General features: G+C 42.4%; 1 protein-coding gene across 3 annotated transcripts in view; it reads left to right on the top strand.

The window, feature by feature from the left end:
* LOC111981379 (gametogenetin-binding protein 2) overlaps positions 1 to 27,494 on the top strand; it is a 35,820-nt gene that overhangs the window by 2,794 nt on the left and 5,532 nt on the right. For 2 of the 3 annotated variants that reach the window (XM_024012609.1, XM_024012610.2), the window contains exons 4-8: positions 9,165 to 9,418; positions 11,962 to 12,060; positions 13,950 to 14,063; positions 14,178 to 14,387; positions 17,568 to 17,742. In XM_024012609.1, the coding sequence (XP_023868377.1) occupies positions 9,165 to 9,418; positions 11,962 to 12,060; positions 13,950 to 14,063; positions 14,178 to 14,387; positions 17,568 to 17,742 (852 nt within the window). The remainder of the gene's footprint in view (positions 1 to 9,164; positions 9,419 to 11,961; positions 12,061 to 13,949; positions 14,064 to 14,177; positions 14,388 to 17,567; positions 17,743 to 27,494) is intronic. The other variant, XM_070449249.1, reaches the window with a different exon arrangement.

Raw genomic sequence — 27,494 nt, 5'->3', positions numbered from 1 at the left:
TTGGGTGCGTAACCTAATTAGGGCATAAACCCACGGTGCTCAGAATGACAAATCACATTTCGAATATGGTCATTCATATTAACAGAACATGCAAGTTGAGGATGCAACGATGTGCGGTCCTTAATGATTTTTGATGTGCACTTTGAACATGTTCGAATAACTGTCCACATTTTACTTTTCCTCAGCCAGCAAGATGAGTAACGAACAGCAAAATCACTAGCCTATGTCAATCTGCTATAGTCAAAGTTTAGGCTACCTATTCTATTGGTCAGCTTGTCAAAAAAAATTGCCTATTCCAAACAGACTCCGGGACAGTTGTGGGACGATCGATTCCAAATTCATACAACCAGTAGGCCAAGTCTACGTAAAAAATATGTTTCAAAGCAAAGAGTCTGATGCAACGTTTATCTTAAAATTTTGAACTATTATTTATTTATATTATAAGCGCACAAGGCAGTAGTCTACGTGCAAATGTTCGTTCCATACTGCAGTTAGTTAAAAACACCATTGTCAAAAGGGCACTGCATATGTGAGCGGTTTCATGTGACGGATGACAATATCAGTTAGAAATTTAGAAAGAGGAGATCTAATAGGCTACTTTGACACAAAGTAAGACCTGCCTAATAATATGTATTAAAACTTTAATGTTTAAAACAATAAAGTATGTTTTCAAAGTGATTACTGGCTCCAGCTCATTGCAAAGTGGTGTGTGATGCGCTGATGAAGCCTGCCTTCATTTGCTGTTTGATGCTGCGTTCAAGACAGTTGGGAACTCGGGAAATCATCGACTTCAGTGCAGAACTGGGACAAAAACGAGCTCCAACTGGGAAAAATAATTTTGAACTGTCATCCAACTCGGAATTCCAACTCGGGAATTTAGGCCTCTTTCTAGAGCTCATATTTTCTGATCGGAAGATCTCTGACGTCATGATTTGACCTCGTATTTCTCCTGAGTTCCCAGTTGTCTTGAAAGTGCCACAAGATGCTGCTATAGCAGCAGCTCTTGCGATCTCTAACAAATGTTCCACACAAAGGCTCTGTATCTATATGCTGTACGCGTGTGATAAATAAGATGCATAACGAATATACTGTACACACTAGAGGTCGACCGAGTATGATTTTTCAACGCCGATACCGATTATTGGGGGACAAAAAAAGCCGATACCGATTAATCGGCCGATTTATAATAAATAAAAAGTGTATTTATTTATATACACTGCTCAAAAAAATAAAGGGAACACTTAAACAACACAATGTAACTCCAAGTCAATCACACTTCTGTGAAATCAAACTGTCCACTTAGGAAGCAACACTGATTGACAATAAATTTCACATGCTGTTGTGCAAATGGAATAGACAAAAGGTGGAAATTATAGGCAATTAGCAAGACACCCCCAATAAAGGAGTGGTTCTGCAGGTGGTGACCACAGACCACTTCTCAGTTCCTATGCTTCCTGGCTGATGTTTTGGTCACTTTTGAATGCTGGCGGTGCTCTCACTCTAGTGGTAGCATGAGACGGAGTCTACAACCCACACAAGTGGCTCAGGTAGTGCAGCTCATCCAGGATGGCACATCAATGCGAGCTGTGGCAAGAAGGTTTGCTGTGTCTGTCAGCGTAGTGTCCAGAGCATGGAGGGGCTACCAGGAGACAGGCCAGTACATCAGGAGACGTGGAGGAGGCCGTAGGAGGGCAACAACCCAGCAGCAGGACCGCTACCTCCGCCTTTGTGCAAGGAGGAGCACTGCCAGAGCCCTGCAAAATGACCTCCAGCAGGCCACTGCTAACCTGGATTTCTTTTAGCTAAATATTCAGGTTTAAAAATATATACTTGTGTATTGATTTTAAGAAAGGCATTGATGTTTATGGTTAAGTACATATTGGAGCAATGACGGTCATTGATTGATTGTTTTTTATAAGATAAGTTTAATGCTAGCTAGCAATTTACCTTAGCTTACTGCATTCGCGGCACAGGCAGGCTCCTCGTGGAGTGCAATGTAATCAGTGTTAGAGCATTGGACTAGTTAACTGTAGGGTTGCAAGATTGGATCCCCCGACCTGACAAGGTTAAAAATCTGTCGTTCTGCCTCGTTCAGGGGCAGAACGACTGATTTTTAACCTTGTCACCATCTGTAATAACAAGAGGACATATATTGAAAGTGTCATCAGCATAAGTATTCCACAACACAATTGGGAAATTCTACACTATGTAGAGGAAGTAAAGCTGTTCCAGCATTAACTTGTCCATACAGTGTCTGCGTCGCCAACATAGGTTCCTAGGCCGTCATTGAAAATAAGAATGTGTTCTTAACTGACTTGCCTAGTTAAATAAAGATTAAATATATACTTTTTTTTACACCTTTTTTTTTAACGAATCGGCGTCCAAAAATACCGATTTCCGATTGTTATGAAAACTTGAAATCGGCCATTCCGATTAATCGGTCGTCCTCTAGTACACACGCCAATTTAATTCCTCAAAATTATGCAAATTAACCTATAGGTTGATAAGCATAACCAGTCAAATGTATTTACCCACCGCAATATCAAGTCAAACTTTATTCGTCACATGTGCCGAATACAAGTGTAGACTTTACCGTGAAATGCTTACTTACAAGCCCTTAACCAACAGTGCAGTTCAAGAAGAAATATTTACCAAGTAGACTAAAATAAAAAGTAATAATAAAAATGAACACTAAGAATAATAATAAAGAGGGGCACCGGTACTGAGTCAGTGTGCGGGGGTACATGCTGGTTGAGGTAATATGTACATGTAGGTGGGGGCGAAGTGACTATGCATAGGCAACAGAGTAGCAGCAGTGTACAAAAGGGAGGGGGGTCAATGTAAATTGTCCGGTGGCGATTTTATGAATTGTTCAGCAGTCTATTGGCTTGGGGGTAGAAGCTGTTGAGGAGCCTTTTGGTCCTAGACTTGGCACTCCAGTACCGCTTGCCGTGCGGTAGCAAAGAAAACAGTCTATAACTTGGGTGACTGGAGTCTCTGACAATTTTATGGCCTTTCCTCTGACACCGCCTATTATATAGGTCCTGGATGGCAGGAAGCTTGGCCCCAGTGATGTACTGGGCCGTTCGCACTACCCTCTGTAGCGCCTTACTCTCAGATGCTGAGCAGTTGACATACCAGCCGGTGATGCAACCGGTCAGGATGCTCTCGATGGTGCAGCTGTAGAACTTTATGAGGATCTGGGTACCCATGCTAAATCTTTTCAGTCTCCTGAGGGGTAAAGGTTTTGTCGTGCCCTCTTCATGACTGTCTTGAAACTCTGTCTTGAAACTCTGAAACTCTCGACCTGCTCCACTACAGCCCTGTTGATGTTATTGGGGGCTGTTCGGCCCGCCTTTTCCTGTAGTCCATGATCAGCTCCTTTGTCTTGCTCACATTGAGGGAGAGGTTGTTGTCTTGGCACCACACTGGCAGTTCTCTGACCTCCTCCCTATAGGCCGTCTCATCGTTGTCGGTGATCAGGCCGACAACTGTTATGTCGTCGGCAAACTTAATGATGGCATTGGAGTCGTGTTTGGCCACGCAGTCGTGGGTGAACAGGGAATACAGGCGGAGACTAAGTACACACCCCTGAGGGGCCCCAGTGTTAAGGATCAGTATGGCAGACATGTTGTTGCCTACTCTTGCCACCTGGGGGCGGCCCGTCAGGTAGTCCAGGATTCAGGTGCAAAAGGGAGGTGTTTTGTCCCAGAGGCCTTAGCTTAGTGATTAGCTTCGTGGGCACTATAGTGTTGAACGCTGAGCTGTAGTCAATGAACAGCATTCTCACATAGGTGTTCCTTTTGTCCAGGTGAGAAAGGGCAGTGTGGAGTGCTATTGAGATTGCGTCTTCTGTGGATCTATTGGGGCGGTATGTGAATTGGAGTGGGTCTAGGGTGTCCGGGAGGATGCTGTTGATGTGAGCCATGACCAGCCTTTCAAAGCACTTCATGGCTACCAACGTGAGCGCCACGGGGCGGTAATCATTTAGGCAGGTAACCTTCGCTTCCTTGGAAACAGGGACTATGGTGGTCTGCTCGAAACATGTAGGTATTATAGACTCGGTCAAGGAGAGGTTGAAAATGTCAGTGAAGACACTTGCCAGTTGGTCCGCGCATGCTTTGAGTACACGTCCTGGTAATCCGTCTGGCCCACCGGCTTTGTGAATGTTGACATGTTTAAAGGTTTTGTTCACATCGGCTACCAAGAGCGTTATCAAAGTCATCCAGAACAGCTGGTGTGCTCGTGCATGCTTCAGTGTTGCTTGCCTCGAAGCGAGCATAAAAGTCATTTAGCTCATCTGGTAGGCTCGTGTCACTGGGCAGCTTGCGTCTGGGTTTCCCTTCGTAGTCCATAATAGTTTTCAAGCCCTGCCACATCCGACGAGTGTCAGAGCCGGTGTAGTAGGATTCAATCTTAATCCTGTATTGACGCTTTGCTTGTTTGATGGTTCATCTGAGGGCATAGCGGGATTTCTTATAAGCGTCCGGATTATTGTCCCGCTCCTTGAAGCGGCAGCTCTAGCCTTTAGCTCGATGCGGATGTTGCCTGTAATTCATGGCTTCTGGTTGGGATATGTATGTACAGTCACTGTGGGGACGACGTCATTGATGCACTTACTGGTGAAGTCGAAGACTGAGGGGGTGTATTCCTCAGTGCCATTGGATGAATCCCGGAACATATTCCAGCCTGTGCTAGCAACAGTCCTGTAGTCCTGTAGTGTAGCATCCGTGTCATCTGACCACTTTTATATTGAGTGAGACACTGGTACTTCCTGCTTTAGTTTTGGCTTGTAAGCAGGAATCAGGAGGATAGAATAATGGTCAGACTTGCCAAATGAAGGGCGGGGGAGAGCTTTGTATGCATCTCTGTGTATGGTGTAAAGGTGGTTTAGGATTATCTTCCCCCTGGTTGCACATGTGACATGCTGGTGTAAATTTGGTAAAACTAATTTAAGTTTGTCTGCATTAAAGTCCCCCTCCACTAGGAGCGCCGCTTCTGGGTGAGCATTTTCTTCTTTGCTTATGGCCTTAGAGTTGGTTGAGAGCGGTCTTAGTGCCAGCTTCTTTTTGTGGTGGTAAATAGATGGCTACGAATAATACAGATGAGAACTCTCTTGGTAGATAATGTGGTCTACAGCTTATCATAAGGTACTCTACCTCAGGCGAGCAATACCTAGACATCGCACACCAGCTGTTATTGACAGACACATACCCCCACCCCTCGTCTTACCAGAGGTGTAGTGTCTCTGTTCTGCCGGTGCATGGAAAATCCCGCTAGCTCTATATTGTCCGTATCTTCGTTCAGCCACGTCTCCGTGAAACATAAGATGTAACAGTTTTAAATGTCCCGTAGGTAGGTTAATCTGAATTGTAGGTAATCAATTTTATTTTCCAATGATTGCACGTTAGCGAGAAGAATGGAAGGTAGTGGGAGTTTACTCATTCGCCTCCGGATTCTCAGAAGGAGTCCCGATCTGCGTCCTCTTTTCTGGCGCCTTTTCTTCACGCAAAAGGCGTGGATCTGGGCCTGTTCCAGTGAAAGCAGGATATCCTTCTCGTCGGATTTGTTACAGGAAAACGTTTCTTCCAGTCCGTGGTGAGTAATCGCTTTTCTGATGTCCAGAAGTTMTTTTCGGCAACATTATGTACACAATACGTTTTTAAAAAGTTAAACAAAACGCTACAAAAATAACAAAATAGCACTATTGGTTGGGAGAATGTAAAACGTCAGCGCCATCTTGTCATATCACCTATCATCAACGTTTTGGAAAAACATTTTTAAACCTTTCTACCCCTTTTTCTCCCCAATTTCGTGATATCCAATTGGTAGTTAGTCTTGTCCCATTGCTGCAACTCCCGTAAAGACTCTAAATGCATGCTCTTCAACCGATCGCTGCCTGCACCTGCCCGCCTGTCCAACATCACTACTCTGGACGGCTCTGACTTAGAATATGTGGACAACTACAAATACCTAGGTGTCTGGTTAGACTGTAAACTCTCCTTCCAGACTCACATCAAACATCTCCAATCCAAAGTTAAATCTAGAATTGGCTTCCTATTCCGCAACAAAGCATCCTTCACTCATGCTGCCAAACATACCCTTGTAAAACTGACCATCCTACCAATCCTCGACTTCGGTGATGTCATTTACAAAATAGCCTCCAAAACCCTACTCAATAAATTGGATGCAGTCTATCACAGTGCCATCCGTTATGTCACCAAAGCCCCATATACTACCCACCACTGCGACCTGTACACTCTCGTTGGCTGGCCTTCGCTTCATACTCGTCGCCAAACCCACTGGTTCCAGGTCATCTACAAGACCCTGCTAGGTAAAGTCCCCCCTTATCTCAGCTCGCTGGTCACCATAGCAACACCTACCTGTAGCACGCGCTCCAGCAGGTTTATCTCTCTGGTCACCCCCAAAACCAATTCTTCCTTTGGCCGCCTCTCCTTCCAGTTCTCTGCTGCCAATGACTGGAACGAACTACAAAAATCTCTGAAACTGGAAACACTTATCTCCCTCACTAGCTTTAAGCCTGTCTCTTATACACATCTAGATGTGTATAAGAGACAGTTCCAGTTCTCTGCTGCCAATGACTGGAACGAACTACAAAAATCTCTGAAACTGGAAACACTTATCTCCCTCACTAGCTTTAAGCACCAGCTGTCAGAGCAGCTCATAGATTACTGCACCTGTACATAGCCCATCTATAATTTAGCCCAAACAACTACCTCTTTACCTACTGTATTTATTTATTTATTTTGCTCCTTTGCACCCCATTATTTCTGTCTCTACTTTGCGCTTTCTTCCACTGCAAACCAACCATTCCAGTGTTTTTAGTTTTTATTTTACTTGCTGTGTTGTATTTACTTCGCCACCATGGCCTTTTTATATTTTTATTTATTTATACATATATTTGTTTGCCTTCACCTCCCTTATCTCACCTCACTTGCTCACATTGTATATAGACTTATTTTTTTTCACTGTATCATTGACTATATGTTTGTTTTACTCCATGTGTAACTATGTGTTGTTGTATGTGTCGAACTGCTTTGCTTTATCTTGGCCAGGTCGCAATTGTAAATGAGAACGTGTTCTCAATTTGCCTACCTGGTTAAATAAAGGTTAAATAAATAAATAAATAAAAACTCGGGAGAGGCGAAGGTCGAGAGCCATGCGTCCCCCGAAACACGACCGTGCCACACCGCACTGCTTCTTGACACACTACTCGCTTAACCCAGAAGCCAGCCGCACCAATGTGTCGGAGGAAACACCGTACAACTGGTGACCGTGTCGGCGTGCATGCGCCCGTCCCACCACAGGAGTCGCTACATCGTGATGGGACAAGGATATCCCGGCCGGCCAAACCCTCCCCTAACCCAGACGATGCTGGACCAATTGTGCGTCACCTCATGGGTCTCCCGGTCGCGGCCCGGGATCGAACCCGGATCTGTAGTGACGCCTCAAGCACTGCAGTGCCTTAGACCCCTGAGCCACTCAGGAGGCCCGTTTTTGAAACTATTTAACTGTAAATGTAATTGTTTAACCTAGACGTTTTATTTTGAGGCATTTCTTAGCATGTTCCAACCATAGCAATGTTAAGGGGATTATTTTATGAACCCTTCCTCATATGCCATTTAAAACCAATATTTAACTAATGTTCTCAACTTTCTTTCATTGTCCAGCAGCCAAAGACACAATCCTAATTATATTAGTGGCAATATGTAACTTTTTGGGCGACCTGACCAAATTCGCATAGAAATGCAAGTTATTGATATTATTTTACTTGAAAGCAATTATATGAAGCTGTAGATCTGTTCTATGTGCACTATTTCTATGCGTCCCGTTCTTAAGTCATTTTTTGCGTCTTTTCACTGTCTGTTTTGTACACCAGCATCAAACAGCTGAAAATGTTTTTGGTTATTGAAAATATATTTTGGGGGTTTAGATGGCACAAGGATGCTCTACACCAGGGGTTCCCAAACTTTTTCACTCAGGGGGCCCCACTTCCAGCATTGGGGAAAATCCCGCGCTCTGTGAGGGAGAAGGGAATTGTAATAACAATTATTTAAAATATTATATTCAGCCCAATGGCACAACGTCCACTTTGGCATGGATTTTTTTTAGGTGTCATTACAGCCACACGTGGCATCGACGGCCATGGCGGTCGATGCTGACGGGAAATTTGAGGCCTTCTCCAGGACCAGGGCTGTCTACCGTTGATCTATTGGTTGATTTGCTTCTGACAAATTTAAGGCCCTGCCCGAAATCAGAAATACCTTCCTCTGTTAGTAAATCTATTAGTGGCTCCTCTGTCTGTCACTTGCTCTCTGTGTGCAGCTCACTCTGCATGTTCTCTGCTCATGGTTGCTCTGTGAGTAACCATAGCAACGGCTCCGTGAGTAACCATAGCAACGGCTCCACTTGGGTTGCTCTGCTCAATGTGGAGACATGAGAGCAGTTAGCTACTTTTCATCACTCTAAACTCAAGGAACATTATTTTCTGTGAAATATCCTTATACTTGACGAGTTTGTAGCCCTTCTGACACCATGTTAGGATCTTAGTCAGATATGACTGTACTGTGTAGCAGTGCACAAGCAAATGGCTCCGCTTCAAAATGTATAATGTCGTGGCCCAGTGACGAGAACCATGTAGCTGTGATGCGTTCCTACACGATTTCCTGATTTCAGATTGAACACTTAGAGAAGTTCGTTATTTTACCCACTGATAGAACATAGGCTTTCACTGAATTGACAGGAGTTTCATGATTTTTATTTCTGGGGTTGGATTATAACCGCTTAAACGTTTGACACGTTAATGAGGGTCAGTTCAGGCTCTGGCTGGGCCACTCAAGGACATTCAGAGACTTGTCCCGAAGCCACTCATGTGTTGTCTTGGCTGTGCGTTTAGGGTCGTTGTCCTGTTCGAATGTGAACCTGCACCCCAGTCTGAGGTCCTCATCCCTAGTGTCAGCAGCAAAATGTACCCAAATTTGCATCCCTAGTGTGTGCCTTTCAAACATGGCTTGATGATATTGACCTTAAGACTGGTTGTCATACTTTGCTCAAGGATCATGCCTTTATTTCTTCAACACTTCGCTACACACTGTACTAAGTCAAGTTGTGTGTGTGTGTCTACCTGCCTCTGCCCCCCTCAGCATCACAGCATGCTGAAGCAGCAGGACCTGAACAACGCCATGATTGTGTCGTCCAGGGAGATGTTCAGCGCCCTGTCCCAGCTGGTGCCGTGTGTGGGCTGCAGGCGGAGTGTGGAGCGCCTCTTTTCCCAGCTGGTGGAGTCTGGGAACCCGGCTCTGGAGCCCCTCACTGTGAAGTCCATCGGCGTGCTCTCTGTCACCAAGGCCTGCGTGGTCAACGCAAAGAAGCTCTACACCCTCTTCTACGTCCGTGGGTGAGACCTGTCACATGAGACTCTTGTAGTCTTATCTCTTTATTCATACTTTATTGGCATGTCACAGACTGAATCTTGTGTATCGTAACTTTTATTAATACTTTATTGACCTGTCATAAGACGGACTCATACTATTGCTGTGGTCCATCTTTTATCCGTATTTTATTGGCCAATTTGCCTTAGAAAGAATCTGTAAACTGTCCCCTTGATGGACAGCAAAAATATTACTTACCATTTCTCGAGTCCCAGTAAGAATCAGCTGTATTTGTGTGTTGGAAGGTTTTTTGTTTAACTTATATAATAAGTACTGATCAAATCTGACCACTTATGTTTTTATGGTAAGCTATTAGTTAGTGTTGTCACAATAGTAGAATTTTTAGTTTGATACCAGGTTTAGCATCACATCACTTCTGCTGAATGAGTGTAGTTTTTGGTTTCACTCGGGACCTGCACAACTCTGACAGCCAGTTTATTATGTTGGTTGGTGTTCTGTCCAGTCGTGACAGCCTGTCGATGATGTCGCCGTAGTTTTCTCTCCCAGTCCGTAGTTGTAGAAACAAACCGTCATGTTTGGATTGCATCAGCTGATGAGTGATTTTCCCCATTTTTTGAGGATTTGAGTGCTTCTTCCATGTCGGGTAACCCACTGTCTAACCACTTCGACTCTAAACCTTTCTTCATATTCAACAAATGGTTATTTTCGGTTTTTGAACACATTTGGTTATCTCTCCCCAGTTGGTGGTTGCATTGGTCAGGCCCTTAAGGAAAACATGTATGGCTCTCCATCCATCGGCCACATATTGCTCTTCACCACCCACAGCTCTATAAACCTTTTCTTGAAGTACTCCATGTTCACGGTTGTTCAAAATAAAGGCTAGTAACTGTAACCCATCATAAGGATGTTGATTGTAGAGTTTCTTATAACGCTTCAAATGGTCCCATGTCTTCATACCCACGTCTTGGGGATGTTTTTGACCATTCATCCATCTGTTTTGGAGATGCTGATTTATGTGATTACTGTCACTGGAGGTTTGTCTTTACTACCTTTTTGCAGCTGGTGTTCTGGTTGGCCTAAGACATCGTTTGTAACTTCTGTCAGTATCTGTTGACTCAAAGCCAGGTAGTGCTGACCAGATGGTTGAAACCTTATCTGCGTTGCGCAACTCGGTGTGACGGTAGATGGAGAAAACAAAGGGTCCACATGTTGGGGCCAAGTCTGTTTTTACAACCCTTTCCTGTACTTGTTGAATTTCTCCTTTAAAGGTTTTTATCTGTTCACTAAGAGCTCTCAAACTATCTATATCTCTCTGCAATGTCCTATCAAGACAGAATTTCTCATCCCGCTTCCTTACTTCTGTCAATACAGATAAAGACCATCTTGTTTTTGTCAACGAGTTAGACATTCTCTGTATTTTTTTCATCCAAGCTTTTTGTACATCAGACAGATTCCATCTTTGTCAACAATGACAGAATATTTATTTATCTCTTGCCTACACTTCTCTGCTTTGAAATTGTTCTTCATATCACTAGACAGTGAATTTAAAATCTTTATCATGCTCACATCTGGAGGAGCTGTTCCGCCCTTTTCCAGAGTGGTTTTCTCACTTAATGTAATGCCATTAACTTCAAAAGTTGTATAATATATCTATATTTATTTAACCCCCCCCCCACCCACCCACCCACCCACCCACCCACCCAAAAAATCTTGAGGACTCAAACCTCCTTTCTATAGAATACATATTGTGTCTGTAGGGCCTGTTTACCCATAAAACCTGTTTTCTTCAAAAGCTTGTTGAAGGCTTACAAGGCTTACATTACCCACACGTGTAAAAATGAGCAACTCCTATGCAACAAGGTTTCACAAAATGGACTTGAACCCATATAATGCAAACAAAGGACTCTAACCTTATACATAACAGATAGGTATCACTCATTGCATGCACTCATTTTGGTTCTTTTTAAATGATATCGGTCTAGACTCACCCAGCAATATGTTAGCAGTCAGGAGATTAAGATTTGAATCCCGTGGGTTGCGGGACCCGTGGGTTGTGCCGTGACCAATCCATCTGGGTCACGGCACCAAGTGTTAGCAGTTGATGTTACTCTTCAATAACACAGACCCCAAAGCAAACTGGGGGCGAAGAATAGGTTTATTCAAAGAGGACAAATCATAGACGTTATGCTGAGAGGTAGATGTTCATTCTCCCTTGTCCTCAGTGATACTCTCCACAGAACAAAGGGACAGGATGTAGTTTTATAACCCAACCCTAGTATGTGGTTGACCAATTAGAATTCCTTGAATTAAAACTGGACCAATGGCCAAATAACAAGTATCCTATTTCCGGCTCAATGTATCGACAAATTCCTCCCATGTCTCTAACCCATTGATCGTTAATCCCCTTTCCAACCACTTTCCATTCGTCATTAGTACTCTATTGACTTTTAGTCCTCTGCATTGTGTAACTACTACAGTATTAGTAAATGTGCCAGAAATAAATAAATCATATCTTTTTTTAAATATATATATATATATTTTTTTGTAGGTCAAAGTTGAATGACATGATCGATGCCATTCCAAAAAGCAAAAAGAATAAACGCTGCCAGTTGCACTCCTTAGACACACACAAACCTAAGCCACTGGGGTGAGTCACATTAACTGGCACTATTTATCATCTATCTACAGTGCATTTGGAAAGTATTCAGACCTCTTCACTTTTTCCACATTTTGTTAGGTTACAGCCTTATTCTAAAATGGATTAAATAAATAAAAATCTTCAATCTACACACAATAATGATGTGAAAATATTATTTTGAAATTTTTGCAAAAAAAGAAAAAAAAAGAACATACCTTATTTACACAAGTATTCAGACCCTTTGCTATGAGACTCGAAAATGAGCTCTGATGCATCCTGTTTCCATTGATCATCCTTTAAATGTTTCTGCAACTTGATTGGAGTCCACCTGTGGTAACTTCAATTGATTGGACATGATTTGGAAAGCCACACACCTGTCTATATAAGGTCCCACAGTTGACAGTGCATGTCAGAGCAAAAACCAAGCAATGGGGTCGAAGGTATTGTCCGTAGAGCTCCGAGACAGAACTGTGTCTCGGCACAGATCTGGGGAAGGGTCACAAAACATTTCTACAGCATTGAAGGTCCCCAAGGACACAGTGGCCTTCATTCTTAAATGGAAGAAATATGGAACCACCAAGACTCTTCCTAGAGCTGGCCGCCCGGCCAAACTGAGCAATCAAGGGCCTTGGTCAGGGAGGTGACCAAGAACTTGGTGGTCACTCTGGCAGAGTTCCTCTGTAGAGATTGGTGGAGTGCTGGAAGTTCCTCCCATCAGGCCTTTATGGTTGAGTGGCTAGACGGAAGCCACTCCTCAGTAAAAGTCACATGACAGCCCGCTTGGAGTTTGCCAAAAGGTACCTAAAGGACTCTGACCATGAGAAACAAAATTTGCTGGTCTGACGAAACCAAGATTGAACTCTTTGGCCTGAATGCCATGCGTCACATCTGGAGGAAACCTGGCACCATCCCTACGGTGAAGCATGGTGGTGGCAGCATCATGCTGTGGGGATGTTTTTCAGCGGGAGGGACTGGGAAACTAGTCAGGATCGAGGCAAAGATGAACTGAGTCAATTACATAGAGACCCTTAATGAAAACCTGCTCCAGAGAGCTCAGACTGGGGGCGAAGGTTCACCTTCCAACAGGACAACGACCCTAAGCACACAGCCAAGACAACGCAGGATTGGCTTCGGGACAAGTCTCTGAATGTCCTTGAGTGGCTGGACTTGAACCCACGAAGACTAGAGGCTGTAATCGCTAGCAAAGGTGCTTCACCAAAGTACTGAGTAAAGGGTCTGAATACTTGTGTAAATGTGATATTTCTGTTTTTATATACATTAGCAAAGAAACTGAAGGGGTCTGAATACTTTCCGAATGCACTAACTGCTGTATTGGACTTAATTGCAATACTGTTCTTTCAGTTCTGGTAAATTTAAATGTAAGCTGTATGTCCACCTATTGGTCAGACTAGGCAATTTGAAGCTGTAGTAAGAGTATTTTGTGATGTACAGTATTGAAGTGTCTTTGAGATGTCTCTGATTCTTTAGAGGAGAAGGGAGCGTAGACAAAGGGCTAGGTTTAGAGAAAGACAAAGATGGAGGAGCCAAGAGAGACCGCAGATGTAATGTCGTTTTTCACTTTGGACCTTTTCAGTCCCCCAGCAGGTATGCAGCAAAGCAAACACAGCTTGTTCGTTAAGAGTTTAAGTGACATTTCAGAATGCTAGCTAGTTAGCGCCAGTCTGAAGTAGTTTAGTTCATTTTCAGGATCAAAAGTAAAATACTTTCTTGAGTTCAAGCGCATTTTTAATTAGGATTTATCCAATGAATACTTACCAATGTTAAGTTGGCATGCCTGTCTTGTTTGTCACCGTTATTGTGAAGCTGACTTGATAAGTAAAAAAAAAAGTAAAAAAAATTGTTGATTGCTGTTAACCATGGGGGTTTGCTGCTCACAGGGGAAGCTGGCTGGAGGTGTGGGAGCTCATGTCTCAGGAGTGCAGGGATGAGGTTGTTCTGATTGACAGTGCCTGCCTCCTGGAAACCCTGGAAACATACTTGCGCAAACACAGGTAAGTTWTAGTAATGTTACTTATGTAATGGCACCTTAATGTAACTTAGACTGTGAAAATATATTTTACTACTACTACAGTGTTTTCCTTTTGTCCCTTCTCCCTTCCTTTCAGGTTCTGTACTGACTGCAAGAACAAGGTATTGAGAGCGTACAACATCCTGGTAGGGGAGCTGGACTGCACTAAAGAGAAGAGCTACTGCGCTGCCTTGTACGAGGGTATCCGCTGCTGCCCCCACGAGCGCCATGTCCATGTCTGCTGCGAGACAGACTTCATCGCACACCTCCTGGGCCGGGCCGAGCCCGAGTTCACCGGAGGTTATGAGTATGTAAACTGCTACTTTTTCTTATGTTCTATAAACATGTAGTAAAGTATGATAAAATATGCCCGTATCCTTCTGATATACTAGCTTAGTTGTAGTTTTTCCATTACCTTTGTTTGGTTGTTAAAGATCTTATAAACTCGGCAAAATAAGAAACGTCCTACCTGTCAACTGCGTTTATTTTCAGCAAACTTAACATGTGTAAATATTTGTATGAACCTAAGATTCAACAACTGAGGCATAAACTGAACAAGTTCCACAGACATGTGACTAACATAAATTGAATAATGTGTCCCTGAACAAAGTGGGATGGGGGGGATCAAAATCAAAAGTAACAGTCAGTATCTGGTGTGGCCACCAGCTGCATTAAGTACTGCAGTGCATCTTCTCATGGACTGCACCAGATTTTGAACTCTCACCAATTCTTGCTGTGAGATGTTACCCCACTCTTCCACCAATGAAGCTGCAAGTTCCCGGACATTTCTGGAGGGAATGGCCCTAGCCCTCACCCTCCGATCCAACAGGTCCCAGATGTGCTCAATGGGATTGAGATCCGGGCTCTTCACTGGCCATGGCAGAACACTGACATTCCTGTCTTGCAGGAAATCACTCACAGAACGAGCAGTATGGCTGGTGGCATTGTCATGCTGGAGGGTCATGTCAGGATGAGCCTGCAGGAAGGGTACCACATGAGGGAAGAGGATGCTTTCCCTGTAACGCACAGCGTTGAGATTGCCTTCAATGACAACAAGCTCAGTCCAATGATGCTGTGACACACCGCCCCAGACCATGACGGACCCTCCACCTCCAAATCGATCCCGCTCCAGAATACAGGCCTCAGTGTAACGCTCATTCTTTCGATGATAAAAGCGAATCCGACCATTACCCCTGGTGAGACGAAACCGCGACTCGTCTGGTCCAGCGACGGTGAGTTTGTGCCCGTAGGCACACACCAGCCGACATATATTACAGGCAATTGAATAGGCGATGAGTTTAACATCGACCAGTCTCAGAATTCTCACTTCCTGTTTGGATGTTTTCTCAGGTTTTTCATAAAGAAGTTAATATTGCCTGCTGACCTGGATTTCTTTTAGCTAAATATGCAGGTTTAAAAAATATATACTTCTGTGTATTGATTTTAAGAAATGCATTAATGTTTATGGTTAGGTACACGTTGGAGCAACGACAGTACTTTTTTGCGAATGCGCACTGCATCGATTATATGCAGCGCAGGACACGCTAGATAAACTAGTAATWTCATCAACCATGTGTAGTTATAACTAGTGATTATGATTGATTGTTTTTTATAAGATACGTTTAATGCTAGCTAGCAACTTACCTTGTTTTCTTACTGCATTCGCGTAACAGGCGGGCTCCTCGTGAGGCAGGTGGTTAGAGCGTTGGACTAGTTAACCGTAAGGTTGCAAGATTGAATCCCTGAGCTGACGAGGTAAAAATCTGTCATTCTGCCCCTGAACAAGGGAGTTAACCCACTGTTCCTAGGCCGTCATTGAAAATAAGAATGTGTTCTTAACTGACTTGCCTAGTTAAATAAAGTTGTAAAAAAAAAAAAACGGCGTCCAAAATTACCGAATGTTATGAAAACTTGAAATCGGCCCGAATTAATCGGTCAACCTCTAGTCTGAGCACTGATGGAGGGATTAAGCGTTCCTGGTGTGACTCGGGCAGTTGTTGCCATCCTGTACCTGTCCCGCAGGTGTGATGTTCGGATGTACCGATCCTATGCAGGTGTTCTTACACGTGGTCTGCCACTGCGAGGACAATCAGCTCTCCGTCCTGTCTCCCTGTAGCACTGTCTTAGCACATCTGCAGTCCTCATGCCTCCTTGCAGCATGCCCAAGCCACGTTCACGCAGATGAGCAGGGACCCTGGGCATCTTTATTTTGGTGTTTCTCAGAGTCAGTAGAAAGGCCTCTTAGTTTGCTAAGTTTTCATAACTGTGACCTTCATTGCCTACCGTCTGTAAGCTGTTAGTGTCCTAATAGGGATAGCGGAACACCAGCCGACAACATCCGGTGAAATTGGAGCGCGCGCAATTCAAATAAATAATCGTAGTATTAAACATTCATGAACATACAGTATCTTATATCATTTAAAAGCTTAAATTCTTGTTAGTCTAACTGCATTGTCTGATTTCAAAAAGGCTTTACGGCAAAAGCATACCATGTGATTGTCTGAGGACGGCGCCCCACATCAACATATTTTTCAACCAGCACAGGCTTCATAAAATCACAAATAGCGATTTTTAAATAAGTCACTTACTTTTTTGAAGGTCTTCCTCTGTTTGCTATTCCATTTACATTACATTTAAGTCATTTAGCAGACGCTCTTATCCAGAGCGACTTACAAATTCCAAGGGTCCCAGCTACAACATGACTGGTCGTTTTGTTAGATAAAATCCTTCTTTATATCCCAAAAAGTCAGTTTAATTGGTGCCATCAATTTCAGTAATCCACTCATTCAACATGCAGACAAAGGAGTCCAAAAAGCTAAACTTCGTCCAAATAAGTCAAACAACGTTTCTATAAAATTAGTATGTGCGCTCCCTCTCCCACCGAAAGACTGATTTGTTCTGGTGCTCTTCTCACCAAAACTCCAAATACTTTTTCATTTTTCAAAAAACAAGCCTGAAACCTTGCATAAAGACTGACATCTTGTGGAAGCCATAGGAATTGTAATCTGGGAGATGGATTTACATAGAAACAATAGGTTCCCATTATAAGAGCCTGGGAACTCAAAAACAAACAAAATCTGGTTGGATTTTCGCTTGCCATATCAATTCTGTTAGTCTCAGACATTTATTTTAACAGTTTTAGGAACTTCAAAGTGTTTTCTATGCAATGCTACCAGTTATATGCGTATCCTGGCTTCTGGGCCTGAGTAACAGGCAGTTTACTTTGGGCATGTCAGTTAGGCGGAAATTCAGGAAACTAGACCCTATCCCAGAGGTTTTAATGACCGTTCCACAGCTGCATGTTCATTAATTGTTTATGGTTCATTGAACAAGCATGGGAAACGGTGTTTAAACCCTTTCCAATGAAGTTCTGTGAAGTTATTTGTATTTTTACGAATTATCTTTGAAAGACCGGGTCCTGAAAAGGGACGTTTGTCTTTTTGCTGAGTTTAATTTTCACAACAAAACTCCTGCCGTCTCTTCTTAGACGTAGAGAACGGCACGCTAAGACCATTGACATTGCTCAAGAGGAAGTGCTGACCTGCCTGGGCATCCACCTGTACGAGCGGCTGCACAGAATCTGGCTGAAGCTGAGGGCAGAGGAGCAAACCTGGCAGATGCTCTTCTACCTTGGCATTGACGCTCTACGCAAAAGCTTTGAGGTTTGTTTATTTATTTTTGTTTTTTATGATCAAATTATATATTTTTCCACCCAATAACATACAAAAAAGAACACCAACAAACAAGCTGAGGTTTGTTATACAGTGCCAGCTGCATGACATAATAACAAGTTGAAGTGACATGTATCAGACATTTGTTGATGGAAGTGATGTATTTGTATTTTTTAAGGATCCCCATTAGCTGCTGCCTTCTCTACCTGGGGTCCAGCAACATTAAGGCAGTTATATACAATAAATATTATATTTCATAACTTTTCACAACATGAAGTGTGTGCCCTCAGGCCACTACTCTACTACCACATATCTACAATACAAAATCTGTGTACGTGTGTTGTGTATATCTCTTCACAGGTCCCGCTCTTCCATAAGGTGTATTTTTATCAGTAAAAAAATACATCTGATTCTACTGCTTGCATCAGTTACCTGATGTGGAATATAGAGTTCCTTGTAGTCATTGCTCTAAGTAGTAATGTGTGCCTCCCATAGTCTCTTCTGAACTTTGGGATTGTGAAGAGTCTTCTTGTGGGATATGCGTGGGTGTCCGAGTTGTGTGATAGTAGTTTAAAACTTCTTATGGCTGAAATCCCGGTAACGGGATCGATATGACAACAGCCAGTGAAAGTGCAGGGCGCCAAATTCAAACAGAAATCTCATAATTAAAATTTCTCAAACATACATGTATCTCATACCATTTTAAAGGTAATCTTGTTGTTAATCCCACCAAAGTGTCCGATTTCAAATAGGCTTTTCAGCGAAAGCACCACAAACGATTATGTTAGGTCACCGCAAAATCAGACAAACTGATTTTTCCAGCCAAAGACAGGAGTCACAAAAGCAGAAATAGAGAGAAAATGAATCACTAACCTTTGATCTTCATCAGATGACACTCATAGGACTTCATGTTACACAATAGATATGTTTTGTTCGATAAAGTTAATATTTATATACAAAAACCTCAGTTTACATTGGTGCCATGTTCAGAAATGCCTCCAATATCCGGAGAAATTGCAGAGAGCCATGTCAAATAACATAAATACTCATCATAAACTTTGATGAAAGATACATGTTTTACATAGAATTAAAGATACACTTGTTCTTAATGCAACCGCTGTGTCAGATTTCAAAAAGCTTTACGGCAAAACACAATATTCAATAATCTGAAAACAGCGTTCAGCCACAAAAGCAAGCCACAGTTACCCGCCAAATTGTGCAGTCAACAAAACTCATAAAAAGCATTATAAATCTTCACTTACCTTTGCTGATCTTCGTCGGAATGCACTCCCAGGACTCCCACAAGAAATGTTAGTTTTTTTCATGTCCATCATTTATGTCCAAATAGCTACTTTTGTTAGCGCGTTTGGTAAACAAATCCAAAGTCACGAAGCGCGTTCACTAAAAGCTGACGAAATGTYCAAAAGKTCCGTAACAGTCAGTAGAAACATGTCAAACGATGTATTGAATCAATCTTTAGAATGTTTTTAACATAAATCTTGAATAACGTTCCAACCGGAGAATTACATTGACTTCAGATGAGTGATGGAACAGAGCTCCCTCATGTGAACGCTCATGGTTAGAGCATGGTCAGCTCATGGCAGACCTGACTAAATCCACTCTCATTCGGCCCCCCTTCACAGTAGAGGCATCAGACAAAGTTCTACAGACTGTTGACATCTAGTGGAAGCCGTAGGAAGTGCAAACTCATCCATATCGGGCTGTGATTTCAATAGGATCTTGGTTGAAAATCGACCAGCCTCATAATTCCCACTTCCTGTTTGGATTTTTCTCAGGTTTTTGCCTGCCATATGCGTTCTGTTATACTCACAGACATCATTCAAACAGTTTTAGAAACTTCAGAGTGTTTTCTATCCAATATGAATAATAATATGCATATGTTAGCAACTGGGACTGAGGAGCAGGCAGTTTAATATGGGCACCTCTGTGCATCTTTCATCCAAGCTACTCAATACTGCCCCTTCAGCCATAAGAAGTTAAACAGACAGCTCGTGCCTTCAGCATGTCAATACTTACAAAAACAAGTAGTGATGAAGTCAATCTGTCCTCTAATTTGAGCCATGTGAGATTGACATGCATATTAATGTTAGCTCTCCATGTACATTTAAGGGCCAGCCGTGCTGTCCTGTTCTGAGCCAATTGTAATTTTCCTAACTCCATCTTTGTGGCACCTGACCCCACGACTGGACAGTAGTCCAGGTGCAACAAAACTAGGGCCTGTAGGACCTGCCTTGTTGTTAAGAAGGCAGAGCATCACTTTATTCTAGACAGACTTCTCCCCATCTTAGCTACTGTTGCATCAACATGTTTTGACCATGACAGTTTAAAATCCAGGGTTACTCCAAGCAGTTTAGTCATCTCAACTTGCTCAATTTCCACATTATTCATTACAAGATTTAGTTGAGGTTTAGTGAAGGATTTTGTCCATATTTTATTTTTGAAATTTATTAGGACAAATTTATTCCGTGCCACCCATTCTGAAACTGACTTCAGCTCTTTGTTAAATGTTGCAGTAATTGTATCTGAAGTGTTGTCATTCACATACATATACATGCTGGCTTTACTCAGCCATGTCATTAATAAAGATTGAAAAAAGTAAGGGGCCTAGATAGCTGCCCTGTGAAATTCCTGCTTCTACCTGGATTATGTTGGAGAGGCTTCCATAAAAGAACACCCTCTGTTCTGTTAAACAGTTAACTCTTTATCCACAATATAGCAGGGGGTGTAAAGCCATAACAGACTGGTCGAAAGCCACACTGAAGTCTAACAAGGCAGCCCCCACAATCATCTATTTCTCTCAGCCAATCTAAGTAATTTGTGTAAGTGCTGTGCATGTTGAATGTCCTTCCCTATAAGCGTGCTGAAAGTCTGTCAATTTGTTTACTGTGAAATAGCATTGTATCTGGTCAAACTATTTTTTCCAGAAGTTTACTATGGGTTGGTATCAGGCTGATTGGTCAGCTATTTGAGCCAGTAAAGTGGGCTTTACTATTCTTGGGTATCATAAAGACTTTTGTTTCTTTTGCATTTTTTTGCATGACTATTGCATTTTCGTTGCTCCCGAGCTTTTGTCATGGAAATTACCACCAAGGACACCGAAGTCAATCTTAAATGAGTCATTCTTTATTATCAGCATGCTGGAGAGGTTCCAACAAACTTAATGCACCAAGTAGTACATGTCTGTGTAAGCAGCAGAGCTCCTCACAGACAAGTTTATGTTTGCATGATTTAGCTTATTCAATATTCATCATTAACGTTAGGTTCATGCATGTGACTGACCAATACCTTACAAGACTAATTCTCTCCAAGCTGAGACCTTGAAACTGAGACACCCTTTTCGGTTCTCAAAACAATTTTCTGGACGTACTGCCAAATTGCTTATACTGATAGTGAGAATAGCTCCCAGGCATGCTCGACAGAGGCATTCGGGGGAGTTAGAGGGACATAAATAAGGTTACTTGCATTGTGACTGCCAACAACCCCGGGATAATGTACATATGCTGCAGAATTACAACAACTCGGTGACACGATGGTAAGGATTATCTAAGCTGGGCTTGAGTCCAGGAGCTGATTTGGATGGACTCCATCAATCCTGTAGAGCATCTTGTGTTTCCAGAAGGTGTCAAAGTTATCTATGAAAGTTACGCCAACAGAACTACAGTAATCTTTTAGCCAGGTGTGTAATGCCATTAGCCAGCTGAATCTTTCACACCCGCGGCCCAACAATGGTACCGGAGCTGAAATAATTGGCCACATTCTAAAATCTTTTAGAGCTTGAATCATTTCTTTTAAAATCCATTGTCAGCAGTTCGGAGCTGTATTTTGTGTTGTTTCCATCAGACACATGACTCATGTACAGTGCCTTAAATATTCACACCTATTGTCTTTTTCCACATTTGGTTGTGTTACAGACCAGGTTTAAAATGTATCAAATTTAGATTTGTCTCTGGCCTACATGCAATACCCCATAATGTCAAAGTGGAATTATGTATTTTGAAAGTTTAACTAATTAATAAATTAAGTTTAAATGTCAATCTTGAGTAAATAAGTATTCAACCCCTTTGTTATGGCAAGCCAAAATAAATTCAGGAGTATAGATTTGCTTAAGTCATATAATAAGTTGCATGGACTCAATCTGTGTGCAATAGTGTTTAACATGATTTAAAAAAAAAAAACAATTACCTCATTTCTGTACCGCACATGCAATTACCTGTAAGGTCCCTCAGTCAAGCAGTGAAATTTCAAATACAGATTCTACCACCATGACGAGGGAGGTTTTCCCATGCCTCGCAAAGAATAGCACCTATTGCTATACTGAACAAAAATATAAATGCAACATATATGAAGTGTTGGTCCCATGTTTCATGAGCTGAAATGAAAGATCCAAGAAATGTTCTATGTACAAAATGCTTATTTCTCAAATGTTAACAAGTTTGTTTACGTCCCTGTAAGTGAGCATTTCTCCTTTGCCAAGTTAATCCATCCACCTGTTGTGGCATATCAAGAAGCTGATTAAACAGCATGATCATTACACAGCTGCACCTTGTGCTGGGCACAATAAAAGGCCATGCTGACTGCAGGAATGTCCACTAGAGCTGTTGCCAGATAAAATTATCTTCATTTCGCTACCAGCCGCCTCTAACGTTGTTTTAGAAAATTTGGCAGTAGGTCCAACCGGCCTCACAACCCCCGACCACGTGGACCACGCCAGCCCAGGACATCCACATCTGGCTTTTTCACATGCTGGAACGTCTGAGACCAGCCACCCGGACAGCTGATGAAACTGTGGGTTTGCACAACTAAGGAATTTCTGCACAAACTGTCAGAAACCAACTCGGAGAAGCTCATCTGTGTGCCCCTCGTCCTCACCAGGGTCTTGACCTGACTTGCAGTTCGACATTGTAACCGACTTCAGTGGGAAAATGCTCACCTTCGATAGCCACTGGTACACTGGATAAGTGTACTCTTCATGGATGGATCCTGGTTTCAACTGTGCTGGACAGATGGCAGACAGTGTGTATGTCATTGTGTTTGTGACCGGTATGCTGATGTCAACATTGTGAACAGAGTGACTCATGGTGGCGGTGGGGTTATGGTATGGGCAGTTATAAGCTATGGACAACGAACACAATTACATTTTATCGATGGCAATTTGAATGCACAGGGATACCATGAAGAGATCCTGGAGGCCCATTGTCATGCCATTAATCCGCCGCCATCATGTTTCAGCATGATAATGCACAGCCCCATGTTGCAAGGACCTGCACACAATTCCTGGAAGCTGAAAATGTCACAGTTCTTCCATGGCCTGCATAGTCACCAGACATATCACCTGTCAATGTGTACGACAGCGTGTTCCAGTTCCCGCCAATATCCAGCAACCATTGAAGAGGAGTGGGACAGCATTCCATAGTCCACAATAAACCGTCTGATCAACTCTAAGCGGAGATGTCGCACAGCATGAGGCAAATAGTCGTCACCAGATACTGGCTGGTTTAAATATACTTTTATTTTTAAAGATATCTGTGACCAACAAATGCATATCTGTTTTCCAGTCATGTGAAATCCATAGATTAGGGTATAATTAATTTAAATTGACTGATTTCCTTAAATTAACTGTAACGGGCTCATAAGTATGCATTTCACCTGTTGTATACGCATGCATGTGACTAATCAAATTTGATTTGAACAGTAAAATCTTTGACATTTTGTTTTTATATTTTTGTTTGGGGTAGATGTGTTTTTTTTTTCTCACATTGAATATCTCCTTAACTTCTAAATAGGGGGCGCTGTTTTCACTTTGGGAAAATATCGTGCCCAAATTAAACGGCCTCGTACTCTGTTCTAGATCATACAATATGCATATTATTATTACTATTGGATAGAAAACACTCTGAAGTTTCTAAAACTGTTTGAATTATATCTGTGAGAAACAGAACTCATTTGGCAGCAAACTTCCAAACAGGAAGTGAAAATTCTGAAAATGGGGCTCTGTGTCAGGGCCTGCCTGTTCAACTGGCTTATATTTATGGATCTGTTTGCACCTCATACGCCTTCCACTAGATGTCAACAGGCAGTAGACGGTTGAATGGGGTGTCTAGCTTGATGTGAGGCCGAATGAGCGCTTTTGCAGTGACAGATCCGCTCTTTTGTCAGTTTTCAACTGCGCACAGGGGAACTCCACATTGTCTTCTGAAATGCGTTACGTATACACGACGAAATGCTCCGGCTCTGATTTTATTGGATACATATGAGAAAAACATCATAAAGTAGGATTTTCAACCGAGTTTGACCAGTCTATTCGACGTTTATTGGGACTTTTGGAATTTTTCGTTCCAGGCGCAACGATTTCTTGGACATGTGCCCTCCACATGGCTAGCCAAAGTTGCTAATACGACAGAAGAAATGGACATTCTAAAACCAAACAACGATTTATTCTGGAACTAGGACTCCTTGCACAACATTCTGATGGAAGATCATCAAAAGTAAGAGAATATTTATGATGTTATTTCGTATTTTTGTGTTTTATGTTGGCTCCAACAAGGCGGAGAATTGTAGGGCGCTGTCTCACAATATTGCATGCTGTATGTTGTACTAAAGTTATTTTTAAAAATCTAACACAGCGGTTGCATTAAGAACCAGTGTATCTTTCATTTGCTGTACAACATGTATTTTTTAGTAAAGTTTATGATGAGTTCTTAGATTAGGTTAGATTAGGTGACTGTCCAAAATATCTCCGGACATTTTGGTGCATTGTGGCTACGTATTCACAATGTAAAACCACGATTTGTAGCTCTAAATATGCACATTTTTGAACAAAACATATATGTATTGTATAACATGTTATAAGTGTAAGTCGCTCTGGATAAGAGCGTCTGCTAAATGACTTAAATGTAAATGTAAATAAGACTGTCATCTGATGAAGTTGTCCAAAGGTTAGTGATTAATTTTCTCTATTTCTGGGTTTTGTGAAAGCTATGTTGGCGGTGAATAAATGGTGTTGTGTGTTTGGCTATTGTGGTGAGCTAATATAAATATATTGTGTTTTCGCTGTAAAACATTTTAAAAATCGGAAATGATGGCTGGATTCACAAGATGTTTATCTTTCATTTGCTGTATTGGACTTGTGATTTCATGAAATTATATGATATCCCTGTCGCGCTATGCTAGTCAGCTTTTTTGATGAGGAGGATCCCGGATCCGGGAGAGAGAAGCGGTAGAGGTTAAGCATGGTAAAGTTCTTAATTACACTGGATGGTATATCAATACACCCAGTCACTACAAAGATACAGGCATCCTTCCTTACTCCGTTGCCGGAGAGGAAGGAAACAGCTCAGGGATTTCACAATGAGGCCAATGGTGATTTTTAAAACTAGTTAGAATTGAATTGCTGTGATAAGGAGAAATGAGGATGGCTCAACATTGTAAACTCAGCAAAAAAAGAAACGTCCCTTTTTCAGGACCCTGTCTTTCAAAGAGAATTCGTAAAAATCCAAATAACTTCACAGACCTTCATTGTAAAGGGTTTAAACACTGTTTCCCATGCATGTTCAATGAACCATAAACAATTTATGAACATGCACCTGTGGAACGGTCGTTAAACACTAACAGCTTACAGACGGTAGGCAATTAACGTCACAGTTAAGAACACTTAGGACACTAAAGAGGCCTTTCTACAGACTCTGAAAAACACAAAGAAAGATGCCCAGGGTCCCTGCTCATCTGCTTGAAAGTGCCTTAGGCATGCTGCAAGGATGCATGAGGACTGCAGATGTGGCCAGGGCAATAAATTGCAATGACTGTACTGTGAGACGCCTAAGACAGCGCTACAGGGAGACGGGACAGACAGCTGGTTGTCCTCGCAGTGGCAGACCACGTGTAACACCTGCACAGGATCGGTACATCCGGACATCACACCTGCGGGACAGGTACAGGATGGCAACAACTGCCTGAGTTACACCAGAAACACACAATCCCTCCATCAGTGCTCAGACTGTCCGCAATAGGCTGAGAGAGGCTGGACTGAGGGCTTGTAGGCCTGTTGTAAGGCAGGTCCTCACCAGACATCACCGGCAACAACGTCGCCTATGGGCACAAACCCACCATCACTGGACCAGACAGGACTGGCAAAAAGTGCTCTTCACTGACGAGTTGTGGTTTCGTCTCACCAGGGGTGATGGTCGGATTCGCGTTTATCGTTGAAGGAATTAGCGTTACACCAGGGCCTGTACTCTGGAGCAGGATCGATTTGAGGTGGAGGGTCTGTCATGGTCTGGGGCGGTGTGTCACAGCATCATCTAACTGAGCTTGTCATTGCAGGCAATCTCGACGCTGTGCGTTACAGGGAAGACATCCTCCACCCTCATGTGGTACCCTTCCTGCAGGTTCATCCTGACATGACCCTCCAGCATGACAATGCCATACTGCTCGTTCTGTGTGTGATTTCCTGCAAGACAGGAATGTCAATGTCAGTGAACTTGCATGGCCAGCGAAGAGCCCAGATCTCAATCCCATTGAGCACGTCTGGGACCTGTTGGATCGGAGGGTGAGGTCTAGGGCCATTCCCCCCCCAGAAATGTCCGGGAACTTGCAGGTGTGTTGGTGGAAGAGCGGGGTAACATCTCACAGCAAGAACTGGCAAATCTGGTGCAGTCCACGAGGAGGAGATGCACTGCAGTACTTAGTATCTGGTGTGGCAACCAGCTGCATTGACTGTTACTTTTTATTATTTTGATCCGCCCCTTTGTTCAGGGACACATTATTCAATTTCTGTTAGTCACATGTCTGTGGAGCTTGTACAGTTTGTCTGTTGAATCTTATGTTCATACAAATATTTACACGTGAACTTTGCTGAAAATAAACAGTTGACAGTGAGAGGATGTTTATTTTTTTGCTGTGTTTAGTTACTCCAGAATACTAACCTAATTTACAGAGTAAAGTAAGCATGTACAGAATAAAGTTAAAATATACTTTTTTTATATTCCAAAACATGCATCCTGTTTTCAACAAGACACTCAAGTAATACTGCAAAACATTTGACAAAGCAACAAACCTTTTGTCCTGAATGCAAAGTGTTATGTTTGGGGCAAATCCAATACAACACTTTACTGAGTCCCACTTTCCATATTTTCAAGCATAGTGGTGGCTGCAGCATGTTATGGATATGCTTGTAATCATTAAGGACTGGGGAGTTTTTCAGGATAAAAAGAAAAGGAATGGAGTTAAGCACAGGCAAAATCTTAGAGGAAAACCCGGTTCAGTCTACTTTCCACCAGACACTGGGAGATTAATTCACCTTTCAGCAGGACAATAACCCCAAACACAATGCCAAATCTTCACTGTAATTACTTACCTAAGAATACAGTAAATGTTTGACTGGCCAAGTTTTGACTTAAATCTGCTTAAATGATTGTCTAGGAATCATAAACATCCAATTTGACAGAACTTGAAGAATTCTGAAAATAATAATTGCCTAATATTGTACAATCCAGGTGTACAAAGCTCTTAGACTTAACCAGATACTCACAGCAGTAATTGCTGCCAACTGTGACTAACATATATTGATTCAAGGGTGTGAATACTAAAAAAAATCCATTGCCAATAAATTTGCAAAAATGTCTTAACATGTTTTCATTTTGTCATTGTGGGGTATTGTGTGTCTTTAATCTATTTTTGAATTCAGTTTAACGCAACATAATGTTGAATAAGTGGTATGAATACTT

This window comes from Salvelinus sp. IW2-2015, linkage group LG20 (genome assembly GCF_002910315.2).
Source record: "Salvelinus sp. IW2-2015 linkage group LG20, ASM291031v2, whole genome shotgun sequence".
NCBI classification, from domain to species: domain Eukaryota; kingdom Metazoa; phylum Chordata; class Actinopteri; order Salmoniformes; family Salmonidae; genus Salvelinus; species Salvelinus sp. IW2-2015.
This window is presented reverse-complemented; position numbering and strand designations above follow the sequence as displayed.